Source organism: Eubalaena glacialis, chromosome 3 (assembly GCF_028564815.1).
Source record: "Eubalaena glacialis isolate mEubGla1 chromosome 3, mEubGla1.1.hap2.+ XY, whole genome shotgun sequence".
Classification (NCBI taxonomy): Eukaryota; Metazoa; Chordata; class Mammalia; order Artiodactyla; family Balaenidae; genus Eubalaena; species Eubalaena glacialis.
Window position 1 is genome coordinate 42405791 of NC_083718.1, and position 22698 is coordinate 42428488.

The following is a 22698-nucleotide window of genomic DNA, read 5'->3' on the forward strand; positions in this document are numbered from 1 at the left end:
AGTTATTGTATTCTTCAGCTCTATGATTTCTGTTTGATACTTTCTTATATTTTATCGATTTCTTTCACAGGGAATTGCTCCATATATAGCTGTCCATTCAGTGCCTCCATGGGAGGAATGGAGTTCAGGACCCCCTTATGTCACCATCTTGATTGACTCTCCTGTTCTTTTTCAAGATTGTTTTGACCATTCAGGGGTCCCTTGAGAGTTCATATTAACTTTAGTATGAATTTTTCTGTTTCAGCAGACAAAAATCTTTGGGATTTTGATAGGGATTTCATTGAAGCTAGAGACAGCTTTGGGTGGTAGTGTCATCTTAACAATATTAAGTATTCCAGCCCATGAATATGGATGTCATACCTACAATGTTTTGTAGTTTTCAGTGTACAATATTTTGCCTTCTTTGTTAAGTGTATTCCTAAGTATTTTATTCTTTTTGATGCTATCGTCAATGGAATTATTAATTTCCTTTTCAGATTGTTCATTGTTAATGTATAGACGTGCAACTGATTTTTGCATGTTAATTTCATATACTGCAACCTTTGCTGAATTTATTAGTCATAACTTTTTAAATAGAATCTTTAGTGCTTTCTACATATAAGATCATGTCATTTGTGAACAGAGGTAATTTTTCATCCTTTTCAATTTGGATGCTAGGCCTATTAATTTCTATTCAGCAACTCTGTATTCTTTCTTACTTTTGGTCTGTTAGGTGTCATTTTCTAGGGAGATATACTAAACCTCCTTCTGTAATTGTGAATTCCAATTGCTTTTTAAAAGTCCAATATCATTCTAAGCCATATTGTTCTTGAAAATATTGAGGTCCTGAAATTGACACTTGGTGGGTATCTATCAACCATTGCTAAAGGGACACATGCATGAAGTATCTGTGGAACAAACATTTCTTGAAAATCTACTTTGTATCTGGCACTGAAGAGAGAAACTTCTTGAAGATTCCAGTCTAGAGGAGGGGATAATCACTGTTACACAGACGTGAAGTTGTATAATGTAGTGGGGGGTAGGAAGACATTGAGTTAGAGAAACCTGTGTGAATCGTGCTCTGTACTTACCAGTGTATATAACCTGGGGCCAGTTACTTAATATCTGCTCCTCTAGTTCTTCCTTTGTAAAATGGGAATAATTTAACCTACTTTGCAGTATAGGTAAAGCTCCTCACATAGTGAATTTTTTTACATTAAAAATTGTAAAAATTGTAGCTCTCTAAGACCTGTAGATTGATGCTATCTACCCCATAGCTTATAGAAACAGAAAATAGGGGACCAACACTCCCAAGTTTAGGGTGGCCTACAGTTATCAAATACCAACTGTGAACTAGGTAGATGGGGAGCCTGAGCTTGCCCTGGGCAGCACAGTTAAAAGGTGGAAAGCCAGAACCTGAACCCAATTTGGGCTGGTCCAAAGCCATTGCTCTCCTGAGCTGACATTGGACTGGAGCTTGAAGAAGGAATAAGGAGGGCACATTCTAAGTAGAGGAAACAGCTTGTACAAAGGCACAGAGATGTAAAAGTGCATGTTGTGTTTGGAGAGCAGTGAATAGAGCTATACCATTGATAAAGAGTGGTAGGAGTTAAGGTTGGAAAGTGAAATGGGCTCTGATTGTAAAGTGCCTTCCCAGTTTTGATTTTCGTCTGTATGCAACGAAAAACCACTAAAATACTTTGCATAATGGAGAGTCATAGTCAGTGTGCTTGATGAACTAGAGGGATAAAGGCCAGAGTAGAGCATGCCAGTTAAGAAAGAGGCTTCTGCGAAATCCAGAGCAGAGACGTAAAGACTGGAGGTGGGTCCATGGTAGTGGAAAAGTAAAAACACAGGGTGACATGGTTCTGTTGGCCATTCCAGAACTTTTAGCAGGACCCCAGGCACTTAATATATGGCTTAAGCTTTCTAAATGTAACAGGAGACAGCTGTTTGCTTAGTTATTTGAAAGTTCTCTGAAATTTTTTCATATGCTGCATGGATTTGGATTCTAAGTTATAGCCTCTGCTGTTTTTAACTGAACTGGACTTCTAAACTATGGAGCAGGTAACTGTTCCGTTTAAGCAAAACCAGCTTTGCCTTCATCACTGCAGCACTGCAGATATCTGACTCTCTCTTAGGAGCATGCATTGCTTAGATCACAATAGCAAACAGATATTGAAAAATTTAACTTCATTGGCCAGAGGTTTTTTGATGCTCCATACATGTACAAGAGGGAAGGAAGTGTTGCTTTCTGAGTGCCTTCATGTATTCATTTGGCTTGGATATAGCACGGGGACGGAATAGTAAGGAAGTCAGGAGATTCCGTAACTTACATAGGGCAAAGGGAGGAACAGGTGTAAGGTAATTATTGAGCGCACACACAGTATGCGTGGGCCTTGGGTGATACAGATTGAAGAATAGGCCACACTGTCCTTCAGGAACTTACCATGCTGGTGGGTACATGAGAGAGATGGGTAACTGGTAAAACACAGACTTCTAAGTGGAAATGACCCAAGTGCCTTGAGAAAGGAAGCAAGGGGAGCGGCGTCCTGGCAGGTTGGTACAGAGATGGGACAGGGACACTGGAATGACTTTGGGGTTTGGGTCCTCCTGACCCCGAGCGTTTCACTCTGACCACCCTTCTCTTTCACAAGAGCTATAATTTTTTCTTTTGTTGTCTTTGGTCTCATCTTTATGGCCTGTGGGGTGTCCACCCCTCGTTTGCTCTCCCTGGTCTACACTAGTCTCTTCCGTTGCCATGTCCTTGTTTATCCTCTCTTTCCCTCTGGTTAGTGTTTTTATTAGAAAATGAAAAACTTGAGTGATTATATGGAAGAACTGTGTCCAGCTGCTCAAACCCACCCAGTTTCTTTTTTTAGCTTCTCCCCCACTTAAAAATAAACAGCATCAGGTCCCACTTGCCAAGCCTTTGTCACTGTCTCCAGCAGCCGTTCCTCCGGCCCATATGCTCCCCCAGATGCTCAGCCCGTCCCCTCCTCCTGTCTCGGCCCCACGTGCAGGCCCTCCGTGGACAAGTGCGGGACCCCCGGAGCACAGCCACCTGCAGCCCCACCACACCATCTGCTTCTCACCCCCATGGCCACTCTGAGCATCACTTGTGACCCAGATTCCGTGGACCGCACCCCCCAGGCCCTGGATTGTTTGCCTGGCCAGTCCTGTGATTTCCAAGGACAGGATGTTGACTGGAAAAGATAGAGGGGTTGCCATGGAGATATGAATAAACACACTTGCAGACACCTCACAGCAGGACCTGCAAACTCTTCTGACAGACGTTTAGTTCAGCCCCAGGTTTCCTTTGTTTGGGTTGCATGCCTCACCTTTGGAGTTAGTGTCTTAGAGGGAAGTTTAGAGCCCGTTGCTAAACTGTTAGTTATAGCATTTCCACACACCAGCTCTTGTTTCTTCTTTCAGAGACAGCGAGCTCACCCAGAGGAATTAGAGGGTACCTGCCCTTGGGCCTGAAATGTGGGTTATATCGACACTAACATGGAGAGAAACTGCCCCAACCTGTCGCATGAGTTAAGAGTCTGTGCGGGAGCACTGGTCACCCCTGTAGGGGAACAAAGTGGTGCTTTCCAGCGTGCTCGGCCTCCCATTCTTCCTTTCTCCTCCAGGTTTCAGGGCTGTGAGGGTGAGGCGGTTGCTGCGTCTTGCCTGAACATAAGTGGGGACACAAGTGGCTCCTCCTCTCTCAAATGTGGTAGTCGGGGGGAGGCGAGGGGGCCTAGCACTGGGACACTATAAAAGAACGCTTTCCCTGCCCTGGGATGCATTTTTCTGGGCCCCAGGGGGAAAGGAGCATGTTTTTGCCATTGCTCCTAATGAGAGAGGAAGGGAGGTTCTGTGCCCCGTGGGCCGAGAGAGAAGTTAGCTCTATAATGAAAGTAGAAGAAAACCTTTGACCCTTTCTCAAGAGGGCGCTGTTGACATTTTGGGCAGGACGGTTGTATCCCACACATTGCAGTATGTTTATAATCCCTGGCCCAACAAATGCCACAGTTACCTCCTGGCAATTGTGTTGTCCTTGGGACAACCAAAAATGTCCAGCAAATTTCCAAACATCCCCTGGGGTTTTTTGCTGCCAGAATATTGGATGGCCACAGACTCATCTATCCTCTGGGAAGAGACCATGACCAGACCAGGGCTCTTTTTTATCCTCATGTAGTCATGTTAATGAAAATGAAAATCTGTTTACTAATCAGTGCCTTATCTGATCAAGTTGGCGGTATGAAAATACCTGATGGCTCTTCATTGCACAATGATTTTTTTTTTTTCTCCCTATTTGGTTTACAATTCCTCAACCTTTCAAGCACCTGAGCCACGAGGATGGGTGACTAACATGTGGGGCTTGACCCTGCACATGAACAACCTACATCCTAGATGTGAAGGACCACAGGAGTGATGACAGTAATTGCAATAGGACTTCAGAAGAGACAGTGCAAAAGATACGAAGTGTTTAAAGTGGGAATTTTGGCCCTGTGGCCCTAGGGGCTCAGAAAGTCATATTTATTGACAGAGCTGGCTGGGCCAAGGGAATATACTCTTCCAGCCTTGCCCAGATGGCATTTTTTTCTCCTGGGAACCCTGAATTTGGTGCTTACCTCTACAGTTCCTGTAAACCAATGACTAAGGCCAGATGGTTCCCAAGATAGAAAGAAATCCCTGATGTCAAATCTGTCACCTTCTACAATGAGGCAAGGGAACCCAAAGAGGAAAGACGAGTTGCAGCCAAGACTTCCATCCCCTTTGCTATTAATTATTACCCTCCTGTGGATTATCCAGACAGGTTCTCTTTTTCCTTCCTTCTGGCCCATCATTCTGCCTTCCCACTGATTCACAATGAAGAGACACAATGTTCTGTCAAGTTTGCTGCGTGTTGGCAAGGCTAATTTTGTCAGTTCAGAGGATGGGGCTATTAGTTAAAATTAGGTTTTTGGATTTTCTTTATCATCATCTATTTTGTCTTCCACCCACTCACCCCGGGGTCAGGGGCAGATAATCAAGAATTGCCTATGAGCATCTTGATTTCTCCTTAAGTCTTTCTAGCCTATTGATTCCAACAGCCTGTGCCTTTAACATTCTTGCTAATTTTTTAAAAATAAATTAACTATTTCTAAAGATTGACTTGTAGTGGGTCATTTCAAATTTTAGATCTTCCCTCCTGTCTCTGAGATCAGAGGCTCCTTTGTATTTGCTCTTATTCTGACTTCTGTTTTTCCTGAGCAGAAATAGGAATTTATTGAATCATGAAGCTAAGAGAGATACTGGGGTAATCAGAGAATCAAAGGAAGAGCAGTAGGAACCAGGGCCTCAGGTGCTGGAGAGAGGATCCCCGTGCCTCCAGCCCTCACTCTCCCCTGCATCTCTTCCCTTGCTCTGCCTCTTGCCCCTCAGCCTTGCCTCCCCCTGTAACCCGGCCCTCGCCCTGTACCAGGTAACCCGGCACCACAGCCCCGCTTAGCAACCCAATGCAAACAGTGTTTTCCTCTCTCCTTATCTCTGTGTTGATTCTTTAATAATTGTAATCATTTCCCACAAAAGGAGAACCACTTTGAGCTTTAACCAAGCAATGTGCGCTCTCCGTAATTGACATTAAAAAGGGAAAGATCAATGGGGTCTTTGAACTCCCCTAACAGGATATAAGGTTAGGGAAGACTGATAGGGTTTGAACAGAAGTTCCTCACGTTCCTTAGAAATCAAATGTGTTATCAGTGACCCCTGTACCTGGAGAGAATTATTTGGGCACATTTATGTCAGTTACAACAGTTCGTATTTTCTTGATTTATCATTGTGGATTTTTCCCCCTATCCCCCTGCTTCCTCTCACCCCACCTCCTGAGTCACTGCTAATTGAGTCAGTAACACTCAGAAAGTATCTTCCTCTGCTCGAAAATGCAGAAACTGGCAGATTAATGTCTCCTTATTCTCAGAGGTGAAGAGTGCTGAATTTCAATCCTGCTTCATCCCTATTTCTCTTTCATTACCAGTTTTTATGCTGTGTAGTTATCTCTTATCTGGTCTTGTTTGGCAGCATCCCCTGTGCATGCTTGTGGCCTCTCAGAGGAGGGGGAGAGACTAGAGGTCATCTTGTCTAGTGGCCTCTAACCAGGGGCATGTCAGCATCACTTGAGTGCTTTCCAGAACAACCGTGTGCAGGCAGACAACTTAGTCACTGCCTGCTACACACAGCTTATCCATGAGAAAGCCACACTTTCACATATGGTGGCAGTAAAACCCATGCTCCAAAATGATGCTGGAGGAGAGAGCCATGGATGGGGAGCTATAGGGTAGCAGGTATATCTGAGCCTACGGACCAGACCTGAGACTGGCAGGGGAGAAACGGGGAGGGGATCAGGAATTCATTTCTCTAGGCTTTCAGAGGACACTGACCAAGGCTTACAGAGTAGCCACAGATGATCCAGAGTAGGGTCACCAGGAATAAGTAAATCTCCTATTTGAGACTCACACTCTAGCTTAGTCCTTTTTGCCTGTTAATTCAGAATTCTGTTTGTAACTGGAACACAGCTGAAATCAAGATTCAAGTGACCCCAGAGATGTGCAGGCTTTAGGAAGATATTCAGGAATGATCTCTAGAACCTCTGCTCTCTCTCTCTTCTATGTCTTTTTTTGTTTAAATCTTTAAAAATATTTATTTATTTATTTATTTGGCTGCGTCAGGTCTTTCTGCGGCACGCGGAATCTTTTCGTTGCAGCCCGCGGGCTCTCTAGTTGCAGCGCACAGGCTTAGTTGCCCTGCAGCATGTGAGATCTTAGTTCCCCGACCAGGAATCGAACCCGTGTCCTCTGCATTGGAAGGCGGATTCTTAACCACTGGACCACCAGGGAAATCCCTCTTTTCTGTGTCTTTGGATTAGGCTGAGGTATTTGTCAGAAACCCTGGGTTGAGCCATAGCTCGTTCTCATTCTGAATCTGCAGTCCCGAAGGACATTCCCTGTGCACGTACTGATGGGGCGCACACACTCCAGACACAGCATTGTGATCTCACTCAGTAGGGCACCAGAATGATCAACGAACGCTGAGAAATAAACACTTTGTTTAATTTATGAAATCCCTGAGAAAATATTAAAAGGGGAGGAAAAGTGCAGTGAAGACCTTGGATGGACGAGCAGAATTTTTTATCATCATTACTGGAAAACATCTCTCCAGTTCCTGCATATTTCAGGCGCTGTGATAAGCTGACCTTCTCTGATGCTGCTACAAGTTCACTCTCGGTGGGGCATGTACCCTGAGCTCTGATTCCAGGAAGGGGGTTGGCTTGTACTGATTCTCCTGAACCCTTTTAATGGGATTCCTTCTAATAGTGGGTCAGATTTATGGGGGTGCTTCCCAGGGTCAAGTTAACTGGCCCAGAAGATCGCCCTGAGCTTGACCTCATTACATAGAGTTGTGCTTGTTATCATGGAGAGGAGTCTAAACAGTTCTTGTACCTGTAGATTTATGTGCAGAAAGCGTGTGGAGACATTTCAGCTAGATCCTAACTAGGTTCAGTGCTTGTGTTACACATGTCAGAGGGAAGCCCATTTTGGCAGTAGGAAATAGCAACTTGGGAGCGTGTCACTTCGTTCCTTAGACCAGAATGAGCATCTTGCAGGAATAGAAGTTTTGAGAGCTGTTTAAATATCAACCTACCTCAGGCTCTGCAGGGAGGCATCCCGAACTGGTAACAGAGAAAGGCTGTGTGATGTCTCAGCCCGATTTTTTCCACCCTTGTGATGAGATGCCTTCTACCTTTTCCCCATAGGCCCAGTTCCTCTCCCCACAAGCTCGCCGTCGATTCCATGCTGCCCTTGCATCTTGTTCCACCTCCATGCTGATCCTGTCCAACCTGGTGTTTCTTGGGGGCAATCAAGTCGGGAAAATCTACTGGAATAGGATCTTCATACAAGGTAAGTTGCTGTTTTCAGACAATTTCTTGTTTTCCACATTTGTGCAGCTGGTATCACGTATGTGACGGCGGGGAGGCATTCCTTGCTCTATGCATGGTGTGTGACCTATAAAAATACCAGCCAGGAGCAAAGTCCTGTGTTTAGCTGTGGTTTTAACTGTTCCCTATTTTGATGTACATTTTATCTGCCGTGTGTGATACTCATCATCAAAGTGTACTATCCCAAATCTCCCAAACTCTCTCATTCCCTTCTACTAAGTTACCTCTCCAATTTTTGGATTTTTCCTAATCTTCCCTGCTATCTTTAGATCAGCCTTCACTATACTGTAGAGTCTTACCTTGTTCCACTTACTACTCTGAACGTCCTACCAGGAGAATGTTCTAGAAGCCCCATTGTGCTGCTGCTATGGGCATGGTGCCTGGTTTGCCACACCTCTTTGTTGTAGATGTTTTTTTCTGAACGCTGGCTTGCCAGCATCAGCAACCAACCTGATGTTTAATGTACATGTGTTTAATGTCATGTATGTCTCCATGTCCGCAGCAAAGTCACACCTGCAGCAGGTAAAATTTCATTAGTAATTGCATTGCATTAATAATTGGTCATCATTTATTTATGGTCATCATTTCCTTTGGGCTAGAACTGAGAGTTACATCACGTCCTAAGAGTATTGGGAGAATGGGAGCTACTCACAGAGCACATTATTCAGCCAGTTCACTGTGTGTTCAGAGCCAAGATCCCCTGTTCCGTTTCCCTGACCAGTGACCTGGTTTTGTGTTTTTGGTTTCGGAAGCTTTGCCAAGTGGTAATGGTCATGGCTAGGCTGTTGCCTCTACAGCTGGGTCCCCGACAAGCCAGCGATGCTTTGGCTGCAGCTCTTTTCACAGCAGAAATAACCCCAACACAGCTGCATGATCCCAGGGTGCCAGGTCATGAGTCTAAACTGTGGCAGGCTTAGGTGAGCCAGGCTCAAAGGGACCATGAGAGAGCCCTGTTCTCCTTTCATCTTGTCACTATAGTGCCCCTTTGATCTTGCTTTCTGAGAAATGTTTTATCTGATAGTTCCTGAAAAGACCAGGTACTTTTTAAAGTGGAAGCTGCCCTTTAATAAAGATGGGAGGTGGACTGTCCTGGTGGCACAGTGATTAAGAATCCTCCTGCCAGGGCTTCCCTAGTGGTGTAGTCGTTAAGAATCCGCCTGCCAATGCAGGGGACACGGGTTCGAGCCCTGGTCCAGGAAGATCCCACGTGCTGCGGAGCAACTAAGCCCGGGTGCCACAACTACTGAGCCTGCGCTCTAGGGCCTGTGAGCCACAGCTACTGAGCCCACGCACCACAACTACTGAAGCCTGCGTGCCTAGAGCCCGTGCTCCGCAACAAGAGAAGCCACCGCAACGAGAAGCCTGTCAACACAACTAGAGAAAGCCCACGCACAGCAACGAAGACCCAACGCAGCCAAAAATAAATAAATAAAATAAATAAATTAAAAAAAAAAGAATCCGCCTGCCAGGGCAGGACACACGGGTTTGAGCCCTGGTCCGGGAAAATCCCACATGCCGCAGAGCAACTAAGCCCATTCGCTGCAACTACTGAGCCTGCACTCTAGAACCTGTGAGCCACAACTACTGAGGCCACGCACCACAACTACTGAAGCCCGTGCGCCTAGAGCCCCTGCTCCACAACAAGAGAAGCCACCGCAATGAGAAGCCTGCGCACCGCAACGAAGAGTAGCCCCTGCTCGCCACAACTAGAGAAAGCCCACGCACAGCAACAAAGACCCAACACAGCCAAAAAAAAAAAAAAAAAGATGGGAGGTAATGGGGTGCAGAGGACCTAAAGATAAAAGAATCCTCCTTGAAGTGGGCAACACAATGTCGACCTTTCTTGCCTCCTCCCACCATGCCTACCACAGTGCAAAGAACACGATGACTCTGGAAAATGCTGACTTGGGCTTTGCTGGTCACATGAGCAAGAAGACTCTAACCTTTGCTTCAGTAAATAAACACAGCGGGTGTTTGCTACTTGTAAGGCACTGAGAAGACAAGGGTGGAGAAAGAAGCACAAATGTGGGAGTCAGACGTGCAGACGTGTCAATAGAGTCAGGTAGTTGCTGTGCCAAAGGCATATGGGATTGCTGGATATCACAGCATGGAGGGCTGGCCTTCTCGTGGAAGTTGAACTTCACAGAGGAGGCGACATCTGAATTGGAGCTTTGAGCGAGAAGGAGGAACTTGCTAGGTGAAGAAGGCAGGTGCATGGGGGTATTGAACACTAGCAGCTACGTCAGACCATCCCAAACTCTCAGCAATTTTTCCCCATAGAAGTGTATTCCTCTCACAGTTCAGTGAAGGTCCAGTGGTTTTTTCTAAGCAGTGACTCCAGGACCTAGACTGTTTCTGTTTTGATTCTTCACCTTGTTGTCCCAGCATTACGGAGGACAAGAGAACACGGGGACAGTGTCACCAGGTACTAAACACCCCTGCCAGAAGTGACACTCGGCGTTTCTGCTCACAGAACCAGTCATGTGACCACCCTAAATGCAGTTAAGGGAGATGTGGGGAAGCACACAGGTACCGTAGGCTATGGCACGGCAGGACAGGGCACATGAGGCAACTGGCTGGAGGTGCCCAAGAGGCAGTTAAAAATGTGACCTGGCGTTGGGGAGGAGGTGGGACGGAATGACTGCGAGACAGGGCATGGAGGCGGTGGGTGAGGCCGTGGGAGTGGATACAGTTCGCCGAGCAGCGTGCACAGAGTGAGAAGAGACAGGTGAGAGGTAAAACCTGGGGATGCTAGCATTTAAAGGGGCAGAGAAAAGATAGCAGCTGTAAGATGTTCTTTCTGCTTCTCAAAGACACGAAGATCAAAGCGTGATTTGCCCTGCACCCGGTGGAGCTAACATCAGGCACACGGGGGAGCGGGGATCGGGGCTCTGAAATATCTGGTCTGCTTCTGCTGTGTGGGTCCTATTATGATCTACGACTGGATACACCTGTGTCCTCCTTGGAGCCAGGTGCTGGAGTCCCGAGGGAATGATTCTCTGAATATGGAGGGCTCTGGAATCGTTTCTCTCTGGGTTCTGAGGCCAGGGAAGCTCAGCTTAGAAGGCATTTTCTATGTCAGAGATTCTTCACATCAGCCTGGTCCCGTCTCAGCTGGTCTGTCCCATGGGTGCCCTCAGTCAGGGAAGGTTTCCTGGGGTTTTGGTGGTTACCTCGTTTGTTCCCCGCTGCGGGTCTTTTATCCCTGAGTGATTGAATTTAGATATCTCTTGGAGGAAAGTGAACCAGATGGTGCCAAATCCACCATCCTTGAGAACTCTGGATTTCTTTTCAAAACTAATTTGATTGACCTGATAGAAGATTAGTATGAATATTCATGTTTTGGTACAAAAAAGTATTAATGAGTTTATAGGATGCTTCCTCAGCCGCGGCTGGGGGTGTCATATTAGCTTTCTAAAATAAAAAAAAATCTGAATTCTGAAAATCGTCTGGCTCCAAAGGTTTCAGATAAGGGATTGTTGTGCTGTACCTCTATCTGCTGATGGATGAGCCAGGACTTAGACATCCTGCTTGTCTCTGGCCTCTTCCTTCGGCCACGTGATCAGGACCTGTTTTTCCAAGACCCATCTCTACACATGGAGGAAAATGCGATGGAGTGAGCCAGGAGGTCTGACTGTGGGGAACGGAGAGCAGTTAACTCAGTCTCTAGATTTCCAGGTTTCATGGGAAGGTAACTCTTCCCCCAAGGGTAACCACCCTTGTCCCTTTGTGCCTTGATGGGCTGGGACTTGCAGTGACGGAGAGGAGCTGGTAGCACCACAGACTTCCAAGGTGTCCAAGGAGGACAGGGATTATGGAGGAGATTACCAGTGCCCCACAGAGAATGGGATGTGGATACACACACGCCTTAAAGGACAGCCTCATTAATCCTTAGGGAGCCTTTTCCCGGTATCACTGGTGTCTCTAGAAGTGTCTCATGATTAGCCTGGAGGAGTTGCCTTGTCTCCCTGACTCCAGTTCACTGCTTTAGACATGGATTTGTTTGCCTTAAGCTACAAAGCTTGTTTTAGTAAATATCTAAATATTTACCTTATGTAAATATCTCTATCCTGGTCTCAACGGGGTTGGTGATGTGAAACTGTAAAACCAGATCCTTCCCTTTCTGCTGTGCACTCTGCCTAGCTGTCCAGAAAAGTGGACAATGCCAGCCACAGGATGGAAATGCTGAGTGGCTTTCTGGGGGTCTGGTACATGTCACACAGTGTTATCTCTGCTGCAGAGACTGGAAAAGTAATGTTCAGTTAATTCAGTGGCGAATAAAGAATCTTTGCCTTTAAAAAAAATCCCCCAACTTTTACTATTGAAATTTACTTCAAGCAGCTTGAGGAGTGTGACTGTTTAAGCCTATTATATATGTATTTAAAGGAACTTAGCTGGGTCTAGGGATCTGAGAAGGCTGTGACTGGGGATTTGGTCCCTAAGCCTGCTCTAAGAGGGACCCTGCTGTGTCATGCTTTGCAGAGGCAAACACAGGTTGCTTCTTACATAACTCTGTGGCTCTGAAAAGGATTTGTTGTTGGAAGGAGCTTTCTCATGTCTGCCTTAAAATCTCGACATTGAAGTGTAAGTTAATTTCTTGAACAAGCAGTTGATGACTGCTCTGTAACTCAAAAATATCAATGCATTATAACTCCAAATCTCCAAGTCTGTGTCTTAAGCATCCTTGCGGTGCTCTGTCGTCCTGGGACAGCGGGGAGAAAAGGCAGTCAGTGGGGATGGGTACGCACTGGGAATATATCTGGTCTTGAGGGGGCTGAGAGCTTTATAGTGTTGTTTGGGTGCAGGGTCGTGTTCCTTCTGAAAAGTCCATCTAGTCAACAGAAGGCATGGATTTTGTCAAAAAGGAACCTAATCATTTCCTAAGTGGTAGAGCTCCAGATCCTGCATCTGTTGGAGGTGGTAGAGACATGGTATCCATCAACCATTCTCCTGCCTGACTCCTCATCTCTCTTACACACACACACACACACACGTGTTTGTTTTCCCTTCTTCTTGTTGCCTGATCTAGGTTGGCAAACTCCATCTCAACACTGAGCTCCTGACCCTGTGTCAAGGTGAGGAGAATTGGGTTGTTTTCCCACCAGATTGCAATGAGAGAGGAGCTAGCAATTTTCTTATGCAGGTCAGAACCTTTACACTCCCCGTATTTGCTTGCTATCTCTAGCTGAGAAAGGAGACAGTATATTTTCTCCCTGATTACTAGCTTGTCCAGGCGGTTCAGTCATCTCCTGACTCAGATGGCTCTGGACAGGCATTTTATTTAAAGCCGAATTGGGGTGTTGCACTGGAAATTCCTAAAGGCTGTGGTTAAATAGAAACTCATTCCCCTCACATCTCATTACATTCTTGGGACTAAAATTTCATCTTTGATGAGGGAAGACAGAAGGCAGATGTCAGTGTCTCAGGCACCTTCTTTGTGATTACTTATTTCACCCTCTTCACTAGCCCTTACCTTGCAATGGAGTTTTCATTGCTCTGATTGATTTTGCTTCTGCCCCACTGGATCCTCTGCAAGTTCTAGAAGAATTTGAGGACCAGGAGCTTCCCACCCATTGTATTGGCAGTGAAGTTGATACGTAGATATAGGTGAAGCGATTTATCCATGGTTGCACATTGGTCCATTACAGACCATTCTTGGAATCTGAATTTCAAGACTTTCAGATGCATTGGTTTCTTCTTTAGTCTGTGCCACGTGGTCACCCAGATGTCGTGGGCATCAGTTTTCCTAAAAGTATTTCAGCACAAGTCACTAGGCATAGGACGTGAGAAATAGAGAGTGGGAGTTCTCCTCCAGAAGTGTGCCTGGGGTTATGTTAAAGCTGAGAGAATTTCTAAAATATCTAGAAAGGAGTTTGAATCATCGTGCATTTAAGTCCTGCTTTCTGTGAGGTTGTGTGAAACTTTTTGCTGTTAACTAGGAGTTTTTGCAAATTCATTTGAAAAGAGTTTTATGGAATTTGGGAACATTTTAAAGTGTCTTTAAATAGAATATCAAGTAAAGAATAGTATGGTTAGACACAGTTCATCGAATAAAAAGAAAATAATTTTGATTTTTACTGATTCGAAGTCTCTACCTCTCATTGGCCCCCAATCATATATACGCAGTGTGATATTCAAAAGCATATTACAATCAAATCATTATATTGTACACCTTAAACTAATACAATATTACATGTCAATTATAGCTCCATAATTATATGTCAGTTATTTCTCAATAGGAAAAAAAAGCATGTTACAAATTAAAATCAAACCAAAATAATTTTAAAAATTTAAATAAGTTCCCTTTATCCTCTAATTAAACCTGATATGTGTTCAATATATAAGAGGCTATCTGTAGCAGGATTCCCAAGTCTGTACTCTATGGCTCAAACCAGGAAATAACGTGGGATTTCTGAAATGAACACACATTCTGGAATTTATATTATTAATTTATTTGACTGCTTATCACTGTTGTTATTATATTACCAATGGGTGCAGAAATAGCTCAGCACCAGCCGTGCCAGTGAATGCCAGCTGACAGTGAAAGGGGAGTGCCCTGGCTGTCTGAAATGGTTATCACACGCGCTGGAGACCCTTTTCGCCAAACCTTCTCCTCAGGTCATTACTGAACATTTTTTTAAAGTGTTAAAAGTTAAGAATATTTAATTTGGAATTCAGTAACATTTTTGTAACAGAAGGGAAAATCTCACGAGAGTCATCATTCTCAGGTGTCTCAGCTTTGGGAGCAGATTCTTTTGTGCAGTAGACCCCAACCTTGAGTTTGTTTCTGTTTACCAGCGCACCGGGCAGTGACCACTTGCTTTATGCTGCCACTTGCATTAGTTTCCTGTGGCCACTGTAACAAATTATTATGAACTTAATGACTTCAAAGAGCACAATTTTATCTCTTACTGTTCTGGAGGCCAGAAGTCTGAAATCAGTCTCGCTGGGCTAAACTCAAGATGTTGGCAAGACTGGTTCCTTCTGGGAACTCTAGGGGAGAATTTGTTTCTTTGCCTTTTCCAGCTTTTGGAGGCCAGCTACATCCCTTGGCTCATGGCTTACCTTCTTCCTCTTCAAAGCCAGCAGTGTAGCATCTTTCTTTTTTAATTTTACTTTTTATTTGAGTATAATTGCTTTACAATGTTGTGTTAGTTTCTGCTGTACAACGAAGTGAATCAGCCATACATATACATATATCCCCTCCCTCTGGGACCTCCCTCCCCCCGCCCCATCCCACCCATCTAGGTCATCACAAAGCACCAAGCTGAGCTCCCTGTGCTATACAGCACGTTCCCACTAGCTATCTATTTTACACATGGTAGTGTATATATGTATTGACATATAATCTTCCAATTCGTCCCACCCTCCCCTTCCCGCCCCAGTGTCCACGTGTTCATCCTCTACGTCTGTGTCTCTATTCCTGCCCTGGAAATAGGTTCATCTGTACCATTTTTCTAGATTCCACATATATGCGTTAATATACAATATTTGTTTTTCTCTTTCTGACTTACTTCACTCTGTATGACAGTCTCTAGGTCCATCCACATATCTACAAATGACCCAATTTCGTTTCTTTTTATGGCTGAGTAATAGTCCATTGTATATATGTACCACATCTTCTTTATCCATTCGTCTGCTGATGGGCATTTAGGTTGTTTCCATGTCCCGGCTATTGTAAAATCTCCTCCTCTCTGTCCTGTTTTTCTGCTCCCATCATCGCATTGCCCACTTTCTAACTCCTCCTGTGTCTCTCCTATAAGGACCCTTATGATTATTGAGCTCACCTGGATAATCCAGGATAATCTTCCCATTTCAATATCTTTAACTTGATCACACCTGCAAAGTCCCTGCAAAGCCAGGTAAGCTAACTTGCATGAGTTCCAGGGATTAGGACACGGCCATCCTTGGAGGAGCCATTATTTAGCCCGCCACGGCACGATTGAGTAACACTTGCTATTACACAGAACATCCACCACTGGATGTGGCACCACTGCACCACTGCAATAGCTTCTTTCTCAAGAAATTTGATTATAAAATAGCAATTTGGACACACTGCTAGTCTTATTAAAATAAGAATCTGTCTGTGAAAAGAAATGATGCTTAATTTCACAGAAGTACACATGTGAGATTTGTTGTCTTGAGGGTATTTAGAGAGCAGTGTAGGGAAAAGCTGCAGTTTTGCTTGTTCAACACTTGCTCCGCATTCTTTGGTAACAAATCTCTGTTACCGCCCTCTCAGTCTATGTCATACTGAGATCTAGGGGTCAACACGTGAGCAGGATTAGCCCGTCATTATGGTCCGTCTCCCCACGTGGTGCAATTCCAGAGTTTTTGTTGGAACTGTCAGGGAGGAGAAGCTCTCTTTTGTTGCAGAGGTGTCAGAATATTGGGCTGGAGCTGCTGGCAGCCCTCTTGCTGTCACCAGTGGAGAGCCAAGTAGAGAGGGAAGCCGACTCTGAGGAAAGCAGAACTGCATGTTGGAAACTGTATTTTGGAGGTAGTATTTTGAGACAACCCACTGCAACATATTCTTTTTTTTAAAAATTTTATTGGAGTATATTTGATTTACAATGTTGTGTTAGTTTCAGGTGTACAGCAAAGTGATTCAGTTATACATATTTTTTCAGATTTTTTTTCCCACATAGGTTATTGCAGAGTATTGAGTAGAGTTCCCTGTGCTGTACAGTTGGTCCTTGTTGGTTATCTGTTTTATATATAGTAGCATGTGTATGTTAATCCCAAGCTCCTGATTTCCAGGAGATCTTGAAGCCAACATATACGTGTACTTTTCAATAATAGGAACCTCTATTCTTTACTCAGTTCACATAATTCTCCAGGGCTCTCTTGTGTTTCTGCATGTCTTTTGAGCACATATACTGACTGCTTTTGTTCCAGGCTGTCTTTCCAAGAATATTTGTATAGCAAACATCTTTGGAAGATGGAGATAGTGTCTTTCTCCAAAGTAGAGGGTATTTGATTACTGTCCAGTATAATAAAAATAATCTCTCTCTCTGGGGCAAAGGTCAGGCAGGCTTACCACCCATTATAAAATATTTAGATTCCTATGTCTGGGACTTATCTCCTATAACATAACCACTGCATGTGCAGGCATCACCTGGCCCTCTTCGCATCGCATTGTGGGATCTGGGGCTCAGGGAAACAGCACAAATGCTCTGGCTACTTTTATTGCTATGAGTGAGAAAGTCCTTCGTCTCTGACCTAAGAGTCTCATGTCTTCTGCCAGCATCCATGAAACTGTGTCAGGCTAATTTGTTGCTTGCAAGTAGAGTTAAATCTCAGATCTTTCACTTATAGACAATCCAGTTCGGTTAGGTTTCTGTAACTTGTAACCAAAAGCATATGATTAATGTAGATTAATGAGATAATGTAGGTGGAATACACCACTGTTACAGGTCCTTAAGGGAAGGATATTTGGGGAGATTCTTTTATACTGAATCATTTTTTTGGTATAATTTTTTTTGGCTTATGTGCCTCCTAATATAGTAACTTTGAGAAGTTATGTACCCAGTTATGTGTTTTAAAGTAGGCATCTAATTTCTTGTAAAGAAATTTAAATATTTATGAAAGACCTAATTTTTGCCATATTATAAATATTGACATTTAAAAGATAAACCAACACCTCTAAATAATATAAATTATAAATAACTTAGTGATTGGATATCCACCATCATCCTTTAGAAATATAAATGAGCAAGATCTTCTTTCACAGTAACATTTCCTTGATTTCATATTTCTATTTCATTGCTCCCGCAGAATTTTGTCTTGTCTCAAAGTTATGTCCTTTATCAACTATCATACTTCTCTGTAGCATTGGGTTTTTTTGTTTTGTTTTTCTACCACTGTAAGGCTAGAAGTGTAATCATTTTTCTCCTGGGTTGGGTTATCATTACAGTTCTTATTAGTGCATAACTCCTCTTAAAGATGATACCATTTGATACATAATTATTAAACATAAAAAGTAAAATTTCTCTTGAAATGGATGGAGTAGAAATTTATGGTTATTTGGTTAAAGGAATTATCTAATTGTCCCTTTATGTTGTTCCTCTATTGTAAAGCTTTTTATTGAAATATAACATAGCCTAGCAAAGTGCACGTATCATAAGAATTTTCTCTAGGCAAACACACATGTATAACCAGCACCTAGAGGCTCCTTCTCATGACCCCTACCAGTTGCTACCTGCCCTATTCTGACACCTAAATGCATAGCTTTCTGTGAGGAGCTTGTTTGTTTAATGCACACATACGCACACACACACACACACACACATATACATATTATGTGATTCTATAAAGAGAGAGAGAATCACATAATATGTATTCTTTTGTGTCTGGCTTATTTTACTCAATATCGTATTGAGAGATTCATTCATATTTTTGAATGTTGTTATAGATTTTTCCTGCTTATCACTACTATAAAGTATTTCATTGTGTTACCATGCCACAATTTATCCATTCTAATGCTGATGAACATAATAGCTGTGAGCTCCTATGGGCTGTCATGTATATAACCTGTGGTGAAGCTCTGTATGCATTTTTGTTGGGTTTATACCTGGGAAGGGATTGCTATGTCACTGGGTGTACATATATTCAGCTTTCATAGCCACTGTCAAATAGTTTCTCAAAGTGTTGTACTGATTCCCTTGAGGTTTTTACATCCTGGAGCAATAATCTGAGATAAGGAGGATGGGGAGGAAGTTTGCTTTTTTTGTTTTTAAAGTGAGATGAAGGATATTTTATGAGAAGAGAAGGGGAAAGGAGAAACTTAGCTTTAGGTTAATTTTTAGGATCTGGAAATCCATTCTTCTAAAGTTTTCCATGTTGTTTATACTTTGGAAAGTCCTGCTGAATACACCTAGTGGTATGCATAACCCAGTTTGAAGACTACTGCTCTACTGGGGAGAGAAGGTCACTCTGTCCTTTGAGTCCCACTTCACCATCTTTATTCTAGCCCAAAGGAAAAGAAGTGTTAATTTGGACTGGACAGTGGTTGAGGTTAGCATGTATCAGTTAGCCACTGCTACATAACAAACCACCCCAAAACTTAATGGCTTAAAAGAATAAGCATTTATATAACTCATGGGTCTCTCTGTCAACTGGGGTCTGGCTGGTCAAGGACGGCTGCATGCATCCATCTATGGGTCAGCTGTGGTTGGGTTGGATTTGCTGATCTTAGCTGGGCTGTCACATTTCTAGGGCCTTGACTAGGATGAATTGGCTGAGTCAGGTCTGCTCCATGTTGATTTCTTATCCTTCAGCAGACCTGTCCAGGCTTGTTCATATGGCAGTCATAGTGGTTCAAGAGAGAGGGCAGAAAGTATGCAAGGCTTTTCAGGCTCAGAACTGGCACATAATCAGTTTTGTTGCATCCTTTTGGCCAAAGCATGTGATATACTAGCCCAAATTCAAAGGGAGGGGAAATAGATTCCATCTCCTGATAGGAAGAGCTACGAAATCATATTGCAAAGGGTGCTGATACGAGTAGGAGTGAAGGAGTGTGACTGACCATTTTTTGCAGTCTACCTCACTTGACACAAGAGTGTGGTCGTTTAGACGATCCCATGAATTTGGTCCCAGTTTGCCGTCTTTCCCTTGACCTCTTCTTCCCAGATTCCTTCCCTCTTCTCCCTGCAGAGAGTTTCTCTGCCTCCCGTGTGGTAACTCAGACCCTTTGTTTTGGTTGGGGAAAGCCAGGAGCAAGCCTGGGGGCTAAGGCCTTGGCCAGCTCTGCATCTTTCTGTGAAATAATCACTAACACTCTGTGTGTGTGTGTGTGTGCGTGTGTGTGTGTGTGTGAGAGAGAGAGAGATCCATATTGTTAAAATCTGGGACATTCAGACATTCAGGCTGATCTCACTTAAAGGAGCTTCTCTGTGGTCCAGCCTGGCCACGTGGAGTCCACATAGGGTGTGGGACCAGAGCCCAAGTATTCCTTTCCTTTGCACAGATTTCTAGGCTACCCGGCATTCAGATTTTCCTGAGTCCTCTGACTCAATATAATTTAATGCCACTTAGTAGCATCCATTGTTACTATTTTAACTCTTCATTGTTGGTTAAGTAATTTCCAGGTCACTAGTTCAGTTGATCTTCTCAACAACCCCCTGTGAGACAGTTAGGCAGACATCATCACAGTATTACTAATAACACTGAGGCTCAGAGCGGTCAGGAAACTTGGTTATCATTACACAGCTAGGAAGCAGAGGAACCAGGTGAGTTAGAAGCCCTTTGACGCCAAATCCCATAGCTTTGTATTATACTACACTGACCTCTCTGCTCTGTGAGAACTAAACCGTGCAGGTGACCACAGTTTTCATCACAGAACATGCCTGAGTGTCATTGTTGGAGACAAAGTCTAGGGTGCCTGGTTTGTTGTTCTGTTTCTGGTAGTTATCAGTAGGGGGTTGGGGCTAGGTGACAGAGATCAGACCTAGAGTTTCTGGAGTTGATAGGCCAGCCCGTGGCCACTAGCTGGATTGGCCGCTAGCTGGTCTTTGTCTCTCTACAACTATAGCAGTACCCACTTATCCTCGGTTTCACTTTCCTCAGTTTCAATTACCCTTTGTCAACTGCAGTCTGAAAATATTAACTGGAAAATTCCAGAAATAAACAATCCTTAAGTTTTAAATTGCATGCTATTCTGAGTAGTGTGGTGAAATCTTGTGCTGTCCTGCTCCAACCCGCCTGGGACATGAATCATCCCTTTGTGCAGCTTGTCCTGCCTATTAATCACTTAGTATGTGTCTTGGTCATCAGGTTAGCTGTCACGGTATCCCGATGCTTGTGTTCAAGTAACCCTTATTTTACTTAATACTGGCCCCAAAGCACAGGAGTAGTGGTGCCGGCAGTATAGATATGCCAAGGAGAAACCATGAAGTGCGTCCTTGAAGTGAAAAGGTGAAAGTTCTTGACTTAATAGGGAAAGAAAAAAAAATCGTATGCTGAGGTGCTCAGATCTACAGTAAGAATGAATCTTCTATACATGAAATTATGAAGAAGGAAAAGGAAGTTCATGCTAGTTTTGCTGTTATACCTCAAATTGCAAAAGTTATGGCCATGGTGCATTACAGGTACATAGTTAAGATGGGAAAAGCATTAAATTTGTACGGTAAGATATTTTGAGAGAGAGAGAGAGACCATATTCACATAACTTTTATTACAGTATATTGTTATAATTGTTCTATTTTATTATCAGTTATAGTTGTTCATCTCTTACTGTACCTACTTTGTAAATTAAACTTTATCATAGGTGTGTATGTATAGGAAAAAAAACAATATGTATAGGGTTCAGTACTATCCGCAGTTTCATGCATCCACCAGGGTCTTGGAACATATCTCCCGCAGACAAGGAGGGACTGCTGTAGTTTTATCCTAATCTTGCTCAGTTGGTGGAGGACTCTGGCTCACCCAACGAACCAGCCCTCGGGGTGTTGGTTTTGCCTCTTTTAGGCTTACTCGGGCATTGCGTTAGCTTGCTCTCTTGTTTCTCATCACCTTTGCTCAGACCAAGAAAGCAGTGGAAGGAGAAAATGGTTTTGTATGGGTGTGCTATCTGAATTACCAAAGAAACGAAACGATCTCAGGAATGGCTATTGTAAGAGCCGAAAGCCTGTGATCGTGATATATTATGTTGTGCAGTGCTGGAAATGCAGCAGAAGGCAGCAGCATGGGCTGCTTGGGGTTCTTTCCTTTGCAGTAAAGATCAGGAGCTGGAATCCAGGGGAATGTTCCCTTGCCTCAGGAATTCTGTCAGGCGCTGTGGTCACCTCTCTGGAGTGTAATTAAGGCAGTCAAGTATTTCTGTGAATATCCAGTAAATGAGAATGAAAACTATAGAGAAAAACCTTTCATTGTCTTGAAATAAAGATAGAGAAAAAGAAGAATCCTGTTTTGGGAGCACCTGTTTGGTTCCACACAGGATCGTTTGGGAGGTTAGAGCTTCATGCCGACAGGCACTTGAGCCTCATCTGGACCATTTTTCTCTGCACTGACCCTGCGATTGATTCTTGTAGCCTGCCAGCTGCCCCCAGTCATATTACCTGCTGTTGTGGAGTTTTCTTTACTCAGAAAATGCTCTACTCAGAGAGGAGGGCATGGCAAAGGAGGTGCTATGGATTGAATTGTGTCGCCAAAAAGATATGTGGAAGTCCTCATCCCAGTATCTCAAAATGTAACCTTATAGGGTCTTTACAGAGGGACTCAAGTCAAGATGAGACCATTAGGGTGAGCCCTAATCCATATGACTCGTGTCCTTATCAAAAGGGGAAATTTGGACAGACAGACGTACACAGAAGGAGGATAATGTGAAGTCACAAGGAAAAGATGACCATGTGAAGACAGAGGGAGAGATTGGACTTGAGCTGCCACATGCCACGGAAGGCCTGGGACCACCAGCAGCTGCAAGAGGCAAGGAAGGAACCTCCCGAAGAGGCTCAGAGGGGCCATGGCTCTGCCGACTGCTTAACTTCAGACTTCTAGGCTCCAGAACTGTGAGACCATACGTTTCTGTTGTTTTGTCATTCCGTTTGTGGTACTTTGTTTCAGGAGCCCTAGGAAGCTCATACAGGTTGTGTGGTGTGGGAAGGTGGGTGGAGGGGTCGGACGCAGTACTGAGTTGGGCGGGGAGTGACTCCTTCCCCCACTATAAGAAACGCAGTACAGAGCATGAGTCCAGAGCTGGACGGTCAGAAATACACTCTTCAAGTGTTGAGATCCACACCTTAGACTTGGCT

The 22698-nt window shown here is 43.9% G+C and overlaps 1 protein-coding gene across 8 annotated transcripts in view; it reads left to right on the top strand.

The window, feature by feature from the left end:
• Positions 1-22698, top strand: part of HHAT (hedgehog acyltransferase) — a 357453-nt gene that overhangs the window by 296566 nt on the left and 38189 nt on the right. For all 8 annotated transcript variants that reach the window (XM_061185553.1, XM_061185550.1, XM_061185554.1 and 5 more), the window contains one exon: positions 7766-7910. In XM_061185553.1, coding sequence (XP_061041536.1) covers positions 7766-7910 — 145 coding nt within the window. The remainder of the gene's footprint in view (positions 1-7765; positions 7911-22698) is intronic.